Raw genomic sequence first — 11177 nt, forward strand, 5'->3', positions numbered from 1 at the left:
CTTCTGAAAGATGGGAGATTTTGCTGCTGTTTTTCTGCACTTGTGGTCGGAAACCTCAATGGGTTGGCAGAAAAAAAAAAGAAGAAGTGATGTCAGCCTTGCCTGGTAAACCAGATAGGAACCACGACCAGATGAGCTAATTCTACTTTATTGTAGAGCTACGTCGGCAGAATCTTGAAAATCTGAAATAATTCCCTCATCTCCTTTATAGTCTGAGAAATTAAGGGGATGTGTGTATTTCTTCTCATTCTCTTGCCACATCCACAATCCATTTACGGGCTAGGCTGTCTCTTACCTGACTGATCCCTCAGCAGACTCTCTTCGCCATGTCTTTCCCATATGCCTTTATAAGTTAGGCCTCCATTGAGTATAGATTACTCACCCCAGATGAAAAGGAAAAGGGAGCAATTTGGAGGAGCAATTTGGATCTAATGAGAAAGCCAGTGAAAAGAAACCAAGATTTTTTTTTTAAAGAAGGAAAAAGATGATGGTGGAAAATATTAGGTATTTTGGAAGAAGCAAGAAGGGATGAGGTAAAAGTATAAGAAAGGCTTTGTGTGAGAGAGGGAAAGGAGAGGGAGAGAGGGAAGGAAGAAAGAAGGAAGGAAAAAGAAAAAGGAAGAAAGAAAGGAAAGAAAGGAAAGGAGGAAGGGAGAGAGAAAGAAAGAAAAAGAAAGAAGGAAGGAGGGAGAGAAAGAAAGAAAGAAAGAAAAAGAAAACAAAGGAGGGAGAAAAAGGAAGAAAAAAAGGAGGAAAGAGGGAGGAAGGAGAGAAAGAAAGAAAGAAAGAAAGAAAGAAAGAAAGAAAGAAAGAAAAAAAGAAAGAAAAAAAGAAAGAAAGACAAACTATTTGGCTATTCCTAGTATAAAGCAATTTAGTGAAGATTGTCACCCTATTTCTGTGAAATGGCAGCATCTAGTGGTGTTCACAGGGATTGCTGACCTTTTCCCAGGCATCCTATCCTCTGTTTGAGGAAGTGAGGCATTGCCGTTCTCCTAACCAGATAAATGAAACTCTTGTTACTCCTCTTGCTACCAAATCCAGAGCAATGTGAGCGATAGACCCAGCGTGATTTCTGCTGAACTGTGCGTTACAGTTTGATGTTTGTATTTAAACCACTCTGTTTGGATTGGGCTTTTGCAGGCTGGCAGCGATGGAGCCAAAATTGGGAATTGCCCTTTCTCCCAACGACTCTTTATGGTTCTCTGGCTCAAGGGAGTGACCTTCAATGTCACCACAGTGGACACCAAAAGGTAGGTGAGACAACACTTAATCCTGTCCTATTCCCCTGATGCTGCTGGTCAGCTTCCTTCTCCATTCCGCTTAGGACACAGGGGTGTCAAACTCAATTTCTTTATTTCTTTTAATAATTTTTATTAAAGTTTTACAAAATTAAAAAAACCAACACAAATCATGTTTACAATTTTTGCAATTCGTTGTAGCATCGTTTTTCCCCATCTTCCATTATTCATATCTATATACATATATACATTGTTCATATTTCCCTACACATTATCTATTATTCCTGTTATCTATCCAAGCATACAATTTCTCCCAGACCGTATAGAATTCTCTTTTTCCCTTCTCTTGCAACTCCGTAGTAAGCTTACTCATTTCCGCACAATCCATCTTTTTTTTAATTAACATGTTATCTGTGGGATTATCCTCCTGTTTCCAATTTTGAGCATAGGCTATTCTCGCTGCTGTCAGAATATGTATTATAAGATATTCAGTTTCTTTTTTATATTGGCCTCTAATTATCTCCAAACTCAATTTCATTGAGGGCCGCATCAGGGCTGTGGTTGACTTTGGAGGGTCGAGTGGGCATGGCCGACTGGGTGGGCATGGCCAGCTTGACGCCACTCCCCAAATGGCTGGCATGTTTCCTCTTCACACTGGGTAGACCAGGCCGAAGTGATGTGAGCTGGCCCCCTACATTTTCCAGGACAGCCCTGCAGGCTGAATCTGACCACATCGCGGTCCAGATCCGGCCCACAGGCCTTGTATTTAACACCCCTGACTTAGGATCTCAGCTCTCAATATTCCCAGCTAAATCCCACTCAGTTCTGGGAGCTGAAATCCCAAACCTATGGAAAGAAGTTGGGAGGTCCGATCAAACTCATGAGCATATCCAATTTATGCTACAGGTAGTCCTCAACTTACAACCATTTGTTTCGTGATCACTTGAAGTTACCATAGCCCTGAAAAAGGTGACTTATGGCCCAGTATTGACACTTAAACAACCATTGCAGCATCTCCAGGGTCACATGATCAAAATTTGGGCGCTTTGCAATTAGCATGTATTTAGGACCGTTGCACTGTTCCTGCTGATCACCAATTGTAACCTTTTCCAGATAGTTTTCGACAAGCAAAGGCAATGAGGGAAGTCATATTGGCTTAATGACTGTACAAGTCACTTTAGAGCTGTAATGATTCACTGAACAAGTTGGCAAAAGAAGTGTTAATAATACCACTTTATAATGCCTGCTAAGGCCACACTCTGGAATCCTGCATCCAGTTTTGGTCGCCATGATGTAAAAAAGATGTGGAGGCTCTAGAAAAAGTGCAGAGAAGAGCAACCAAGAGGATTAAGAGACTGGAGACTAAAACATATAAAGAAAGGTTGCTGGAACTGGATATGTCTAGTCCAATGAAAAGAAGGACTAGAAGTGACATGATAGCAGTCTTCCAATATCTCAGGGGCTGCCACAAAGAAGAGGGAGTCAAGCTATTCTCCAAAGCAGTAGTTGACAACCAATGGGCCTGGGACCACTGGTGATCCGCGAGAAAATTTTGGTGGTCCACAGAAAAATGTCACCCCCACAAAGACTCATTTCTGGCAGAGTTTGTGGGAGAGAAAGAAAGACTTCTGCTGCTTTCCTTGCATGAAGCCAAAAGTTTCTCTCTCTTTCTCCCCCTGAGAACGGAGCTGGAGACGGTAGCCTGCGATCCCAAATAAAGAATGATGGATCGATAGGAAAACGGGGTGGGGAATTTTCCTGCAGACTTTTTTGGAGGATTTTCCCAGGGTCTCTGCTGCTTTCTGCAGAGACCCTGGGAAAATGTCACCAAGCCGCTCTCAGTCAAAATTCATAGTAGTGGTACGCGGGATTTAGAATTATGAGTTTGGTGGTCCCTGAGGTCCCAAAGATTGGCGACCCCTGCTCCAAAGCACCTGAAGACAGAACAAGAAGCAATGGGTGAAAACTCATTGAGGAGAGAAGCAACCTATAAATTTCTCGACAGTTAAAACAATTAATCAGTGGAAGTTGTAAATGCTCCAACACTGGAAATTTTAAAGAAGAGATTGGATAACCATTTGTCTGAAATGGTGTAGGGTTTTTTGACTAGAAGACCTCCAAGGTTCTTCCAACTCTTCTATTCTATTCTATTCTATTCTATTCTATTCTATTCTATTCTATTCTATTCTATTCTAAAAAAGATGCAAATTAGGGCAAAACAGCTGCCTTGTTTAGCAATGGAACTTTTGGGCTCAATTGTCATCGTAAGACGAGGACTACCTGTGGATTAGCTGTCTCAAAGGTGCTTTTTCAAAAAGGCAACTGGACAGTTTTTTTCCTTGAAGGAAGAAGATGAAGACATTTCACTTCTCATCCAAGAAGCTTCATCAGTTCTGATGGCGGCGGCTGGTGGGGGGCAAAATGGAAGAATAGATTCTGACAGGATGGAGAGATTTGTGTGTGGAAGGATCGTGTTTCTTTGCAGTCATCTGGTCATTAGCCCTCTTTCTGAGAGCCATTGAGGCCACTTGGGGCTTAATCCGTACAAGTTAGCTGTTTTTTTCATCCCTTGCTTACATTTCCCTCGTCTTTGTAGGAGAACCGAGGCCGTGCAGAAGCTCTGTCCTGGAGGCCAGCTCCCATTCCTGATGTACGGGACCGAGGTCCATACGGACACTAACAAGGTTGAAGAATTCCTGGAAGAAGTCCTGTGCCCTCCTAAGTAAGAACTAAACAAAGTGTGAACTTCGAATCGAATCTGGCAGCAGCCATTTTTCTGTTCCTCAGTTGCCACGCAGAAGGGGAAGTGGGAAAGGAGCCATAGAGCTGATTGGCAAAGTGGATTTGGGGATATAGAAAGAATGTCATATGATGATTATTATTATTATTATTATTTTGCTTCTTCCTTAGGTATCCAAAGCTGGCTGCTAATAACCCTGAATCCAACACAGCTGGCCTTGATGTCTTTGCCAAATTCTCTGCTTATATCAAGAACTCAAACCCTTCTCTCAACGCCAGTGAGTATCTTGGACCACAAATCCTGTTATTGCTGTTTTTACGTGACCCTTGGGAATTCATTTCCTTCTTCCTTGCTTCTTGGTTGGGTTGGGTTCCTCAACCTTGCCTTTTTTACTTTCTCCTTTCTCTTTTGGCTTCTCTTCTCCAATCCAAAATTCTTCGGCTCATTTCCCACAAAGTGTCACTTGTACAATAGAATGGATAACCAACAGGAGAAAGTAAGTACGTTTGTGGGAAACCTAACATTTGTAACAGAGTCTGCGTGGCTGTATTAAGGTTAAGGAAACACTTTTCCTTCATTGGGGGGGAAGGAAAGCCTCGGGAGCCAATAAGGAACTGCCTATTTAAAAAGGAGGAGGGAAGAAGGAGTGAACAGAGGGCAGAATGGAATAGATTGACGTGAAAATGGGCATGGCTGACCAGCTGAATTCTAAGAAAACAGCTGTCAACCCTGCAGTATTTGGTAATAGCTCACAAGTGAAGCTTCTCACTGGTTGTTTATTGATATGAAATTATAAGGCACTCAGCTCCCGAGTGGAACATCTCACTGGGTGTTTATTTTATTTTTACTGATATGAAATTATAAGCCACCCAACTCCAATGGACTCTCAACATTTCTAACTTTCAACTCCATTCTCATCAGTGTGTAACGTAACGTTCTTTGTGCTTGCAAATCACTTCGACCTGCGAAATCACCTGTCAATTACTTCATTACCTGTGGTCTTTAATCTTTACTAGCTGAATCTTTTTTCTTTGACATTATTTGTTTTTTTTTACATGTATATAGTTCAGAGGCTACCCAACTCTAAATGACTCTGGGCAGCTTCCATTAAAAAACAACAAGAACAATTTTTAAAATTGTTTGAAAAATCACTGTTGTCCACCATTTAGTTATCCCTCATTTCCCACCGGTTGCTATGATGCCTCATGTTGAGTTCACCCCAAAAATCCTAGAGGTGGAATCGATCCTGTTCCTTCCCTCTCACTAATGTTCTTCTTTTTTTTCTAGTTCCCTATCTTGAATCTTACTGGCCCTATTTGCTTTCTTCTTGGATACTGTCAAGCTTGCAAAGTAATCCAGACCAGAAGTAGATCCAGGATTACTAGCTCCATCTTTATTGTAAGGTTATATTAACAGAATCTTTCGAGTCTGAAAGTAGCCCTCCCTTCCCTCCCTTTCTCCCCTTCTTTTTACGACCCTGTAGTCTGTTACAACCCTGTAGTCCCTTAATTCGGGGTAGAGTCGGGGCGACTGGATGGAGCTGAGCATTTACTGGCCGGGTGCCCTTCCTGATACCTACATGGTGTTCACAGCAGATATGTTTTTCAGAGTAAAAACATCTGCTGTTACCTAGAATTGAACTCTCAACCTTCTGAGTGGGAGATGAGTGTGTTCGCCATAAGGCCACCACGCCGCTCACTCTCTTCCCTCACTTACTTTCCTCAAAACTAGGGAGGGTTCCTTCCGAGCTGCTTTTGCCACCCCCTCGTGCTTTGAACTCAAATTTTGTTTGTCAGGCTATTATCTAGGCTGCGGCTCTACTTCCTATCTCTGATTTACCATTGGCTTCCTCTCTGTATCTCCCTTGTTCATCTTGTCCTAAACCTCCTGAGCTTTTTCCCAATTCGGTGACCGATCGAATCCTCCCAGCTACAACGACATTTTCATTGGCACCTCTTATCCCTCTTCCTCCCCAACCCATGCGCTTCAAATCCTAGACCTTGAGAAAGGTTTGCTGAAAGCACTGAAAGTGCTGGACGTTTATTTGATGACGCCTCAACCCGAAGAGGTGGACGAGAACAGCGCGGAAGACGAAGGCCAGTCCAACCGCAAGTTTCTTGACGGGAACGAACTTACGTTGGCAGACTGCAACCTGCTGCCCAAACTCCATATTGTCAAGGTGAAAAACTTTTCCGAGACAGGATGCCTGTAGATTATTTATGGGGAAAAGGAGATAAGGGGGTGTTCACCCCCCCTTTTTTTGTAAGATTCCCAGAAGCATACCACTGAGGGGGAAAAATGCTGGGAGAATGACATTTTTTGGTCTCCTGGCTTTATACAGGCAGTCCTTGACTTACGACAGTTCACTTACTGACCATTCAGGCACTGACAAAAGGGACTTCCGACCATTTTTCACACAGTGATTGACATTTGGATGCTTGACAACTGACTCACATTTATGGTGGTTGCAGTGTCCCGGGGTGATGTGGTCTCCTTTTGCGAACTTTTGACAAGCAAAGTTAACAGGGGAAGCCAGGTTCACTGAACAACCGTTTTACTAATTTGACAACTGCAGTGATTCACTTAAACAAAAGTCGCAAGAGAAGTCATAAAATGGGGCAAAACTTATTTAGCAACGGGGCTCAATTGTGGTCGTAAGTTGAGGACCACCTGTAACAGGAAGGCCCAAAGACCTCCGCTAGAGCATTTGAGGCCCATCCTATGAGAGTCATATTCAAATCTGAAATGCTGGAAGGTGCTTCATATTTGGCCTGTTCATCCTTTCTTCATCTGTCAGCTGTTACTTAAAAGCTCTGCTTTTTGTCGGGCTTGTGTGAGATTTAAAGAAAATATGCACAACTGAGTTAAGGAGGCAACAAAAGAATGGAAGAGCATGTTGCTCCCTCCTTAATTTCAGCACACATTTTCCTGAGATCATGCAGCATCGGTGCAAGGCCAGGAAAAATTGAGAAATGGTTGACAGAGACAAGGTTACCACATCAGGTTCAAAGCAGATCTGATTCTGTTCTGACCCAAACCTTGTTCCAAGGAAACAAACACAAAACAGAGGTAACAGAAAAACCTTTTAATTATTCTTTACGAATTCCATTCCTTCACGATTAAAAGGCTGTTTCAAATTAATTATATCTGATAAGAACAAGCCTTGCCAAGTTAGTGCAAGGCTGCCAAGAACACTAGATAAAGTTACTAAGAAATATTTCTAAACTCCAACCAAGATATTCCGAACTTCCACAAGGCTTGAGTGCAAAAACTTCTTTGCTTCCTGCAAAGAACTCCGGTTTCTCAGGCTGGCTTTTATCTCTTGAGGGAGGGGCCATTACCTTGGAGCCTTACTCCTGAGTCGCCCATGCTGCTGCAGCTGCTCTTTCCTTCGAGCAGCCCTGCACGCACACACACTGGGCACAGGCTCCTCGGGGGCCTCTTCATCACTGCTGCCAGCCTCCACAATCTCCAAAGGCAGCATTCCACTCCCTGATGGTCCTGGCCCCATCCCTGCATCACACGCAGGCCCCTCATCTGAGTCCTCGCTCTCTGAGACCTCAGCCGTCCGCACCTGCTGCCAGCGAACCACAACGGATTCATACCATATTATTGTGATTTCCCCCCAAAATTTTCAGGCCTTTCTTAGCTGAGATTTCATTACAGACTTAACAACCCTTCATGTAAGTGACTGTTCAAAGTCGCAAAGGCACTGAAACAAGTGAGTTTTTCACATTTATGACTGTCGCACAATTCAGGTGCTTGGCAACTGGCTTGTATTTATGATGCTTGCAGTGTCCCAAGGTCACGTGATCATTTTTTTGCGATCTTCCGACAAGTGAAGACAATAGGGAAGCCAGATTCACATAACAACCACGTTACTAACTTAAACAGCTGCAATGATTCATCTAACTGTGGAGCAAAATGTTACAAGTATCTTCCTTAGCAATGTACATTTGGGGCTCAATTGTGGTCGTAAGTCAAGGACTACCCATATCAGCATATTTTAGCAGTCAATTGTGGTTGTAAGTCGAGGACTACCCTTATCGGCGTATTGTAGCAGTGGGCTACAAACTCTTCTTCATAAAAAGCTAAGAGAATCTAATGCTATGCAGTTGCAAGTTTTATTTATTAAGTAGACTTGTTTGCTGTCCTTCTCGGCAAATACTATGTTTCTCCGAAAATAAGACCAATTCCGAAAATAAGCCCTAGCTTGATTTTTACATGTGTGCCCAATATAAGCCTTGCCCCCAAAATAAGCCCTAGTTAAGACCCTGCTCACTCCATTGCACCTAGTTCCATGGGGTGGGGGTGAGGCTCATAAGTAAAAATCAAGCTAGGGTGGGGATGTGGGGGGCAGAGCTGTCCTACTTACCTTCAGACAGTTGCAGCCAAGCCTCCGACACCCCAACACCTGCCTCGCCTTGCCGGCCCACTTCCTCTGGCCACTTGTGTGCGTCGCCCCTGGCCTCCGTTTCGCTGTCAGAGGCTTTCAGGAAAGGCCTCTGCAGCCGAGAAACAAGCTCTGGATTAATGTACGCAGCATCCCCGGCCTCCATTTCACCTCACAGGTGCCGTCAGAGCTCATTTCGTGGCTGCAGAGGCCTTTCTTGAAAGCCTGTGATGGAGAAATGGAGGCTGGGGGCACTTTGTGCATGAATCCGGAACATTTCTTGGCTGCAGAGGCCTTTCCTCAAGGCTTATGATTGTGAAACAGAGGCCAGGGGCCCCACACGCGAGTGGTAGCAAGCAGCTGCCACACAGGCTCCTGCTGGGTGGGGCTATCGATGCTGCCGCCACAAAGTGAGACAGTGGAAGACATCCCCTGAAAATAAGACCTAATGCCTCTTTTGGAGGCAAAAATAAATAAATAAGACCGGGACTTATTTTCAGGGAAACACGGTAGCAATAGCTGTAGCTCTTAGACTTTGCAGCACTCTCTGGGGGGATTTCCAATGTCAGCATACTGCTCCCAACAATCCAGGTCCTTATTTTAATGACCTTGGAAAGATGGGAGGCTGAGTCAATCTTCAGTCCCATCAGGATCGAATTCTAGGCTGTGGGTAGAGTTTGCTTGCAATACTGCATTCTAACCACTGAGCCGCCGGGGCGCCTTCCTGACAGAATTCTTCTTTACAGAATGTACCGATTGATCAGTAGGTTGAAACTGCAAAATAACTTATGGTTGTACACCTCCCCACAGGTGGTTTGCAAAAAATACCGTGACTTTACCATTCCTGAGGAATTTCGTGGCATCCATCGCTACCTCAAGAATGCCTACGCTCGTGAGGAGTTTTCCAGCACCTGCCCAGACGATGAAGAAATTGAATTAGCTTATGAGCTGGTTGCCAAAGCTTTGAAGGCGTAAACTTCTAAAATGTGGAGAAGGGACACAGGGCTTTGCGAGCAGGGATTTTTGGATTTGGGCACCTCCAAGGGTATTTTAACATATGTATTTGTGTCTGGCCACAGGAGGGGGGGGGAATGTCTGTTTTCTGAGGCACAAAATGATTCAAATTTAAATATGAGCAAATATGAAATAAAAAAAAATACATGTTTTTAAAAATAGGAAGTTTTTTTGTTCTACTTGTTCCCTACCCAAAGGAGGAGGAAATAATTACAAGGTGTTGCATGGTACTGTGATGGCTACAGGAATATTGGGTTACTTCTGCAGTCATGAGACACACCAATGCTGGATAATTCTGCAAACCAAGATGGAGCAAGCTATGTATGAATCCTGACTGTTAGGTTATTCAACATTACATGTTGGTTGCTCAGAAAAACAGGCAATGTTGCTTTGACAGTTCAGAAGTTCAGCAAGGTTGGGCGTGTTGAGTATACAGAATAACAGAGTTGGAAGGGACCTTGGAGATCCTCTAGTCCAGCCCCCTGCTCAGGCAGGAAACTGTATATCATTTCAAGCAAATGGTTGTCCAGTCTCTGCTTAAAAACCTCCAGTGATGGAATATCCACAACTTCTGGAAGCAAGTTGTTCCACTGATTAATTGCTCTACCTATCAAGAAATTCCTCCTTAATCCTAGATTGCTTCTTTCCTTGATTAGTTTCCCCCCATTGCTTCTTGTCCTGCCCTCAGGGGCTTTGGAGAATAGCTTGACTCCCTCTTCTTTGTGGCAGCCCTTGAGATATTGGAACACTGCTGTCATGTCACCCCTGGGCCTTCTTTTCATTAAACCAGACATGCCCAATTTCTGCAACTGTTCTTCATATGTTTTAGCCTCCTTAATCATCTTTGCAGACGAAACCACCAGCTGACACTGTGATAAGGCAGGAAGACAAAACACAAATCTCCTGGAAGAAAGTGAGACCAAGCCACTTTCAAACTGTTGCCAAAAACGTATGCAATTGTAGCCCTAAAGTCACGAGTTGATCTTGATTGTCTTCAACACAAACTTTACAGTTGAAGAGAACATTAAAGATGGGTGACCCAGGTCAGAACTGATCTGTAGTGCTTCCCAATGAATCCTTTGGCTATACGGGGAAAAACCCCAATTACAGGCTTTAATATATATTCTAGTTAAAGTTTAAAGACTATGGAGTCTTTTAAAACTAGGAACTATTCTTCTTGTCGGTTTGGAAGATGTTTTTCATTACCCATCAAACAAGTCTTCTCTGCCTTACGAAGACTATTGTGGTAATGCTTTTAAATTATAGCATCTTCTTGTTGTTCACTGCGAACTCGTGTCCGACCCATTGTGACCCCATGGACAACGTCCCTCCAGGCCTTCCTGTCCTCTACCATCCCCTGGAGTCCATTTAAGGTCACACTGACTGCTTCAGTGACTCCATCCAGCTACCTCATTCTCTGCTGTCCCCTTCTATTTGCCCTCAATCGTTCCCAGCATTACGCTCTTCTCCAGTGAGAGGGTAACCATTAACTCTCAGATTGCAATATCATTTGTAATCAGATATCACTGAAGCAGATTCCGCAGCTGTAATCTTTGGATTCTTGAATAATAGTAAGAATATTTCCTAGCTGTCGTGGACTTTAGCTCCAAGATCTTGAGATGATAAGAATTGCCTCCAAGAAAAGAGGCTGAGAAAGTTTGATTTGGGGCAATTATTTTTACAATGTATATCTTTTGCGAGATTGCCCAGTGCATAAAATAAAATACTATTCATGCTTGTTAATCTAAAATAATATTTCTTTGAGTTCCGTTTTCCGCCAGTCAAGGGA

At 43.4% G+C, this 11177-nt stretch overlaps 1 protein-coding gene and 1 long non-coding RNA gene across 2 annotated transcripts in view; both read left to right on the forward strand.

Annotated features, from left to right (window-relative positions):
• CLIC1 (CLIC family member 1) overlaps window positions 1–9547 on the forward strand; it is a 52426-nt gene extending 42879 nt beyond the window's left edge. The window contains exons 2-6 of the mRNA XM_026685448.2: window positions 1144–1253; window positions 3838–3963; window positions 4152–4258; window positions 5979–6160; window positions 9185–9547. Of these exons, the coding sequence (XP_026541233.1) occupies window positions 1144–1253; window positions 3838–3963; window positions 4152–4258; window positions 5979–6160; window positions 9185–9349 (690 nt within the window). The 3' untranslated portion in view covers window positions 9350–9547. The remainder of the gene's footprint in view (window positions 1–1143; window positions 1254–3837; window positions 3964–4151; window positions 4259–5978; window positions 6161–9184) is intronic.
• On the forward strand, window positions 4265–5427 carry LOC148131845 (uncharacterized). Its single transcript, XR_015747423.1, has 2 exons — window positions 4265–4477; window positions 5269–5427. It is a non-coding gene; the product is annotated as an uncharacterized LOC148131845 (long non-coding RNA).
• Window positions 9548–11177: the final 1630 nt, after the last annotated feature.

The sequence above is a fragment of the Notechis scutatus genome, chromosome 2 (genome assembly GCF_049901735.1).
Source record: "Notechis scutatus isolate UNSWTSFEM ecotype Mainland chromosome 2, rNotScu1.2, whole genome shotgun sequence".
NCBI lineage: Eukaryota > Metazoa > Chordata > Lepidosauria > Squamata > Elapidae > Notechis > Notechis scutatus.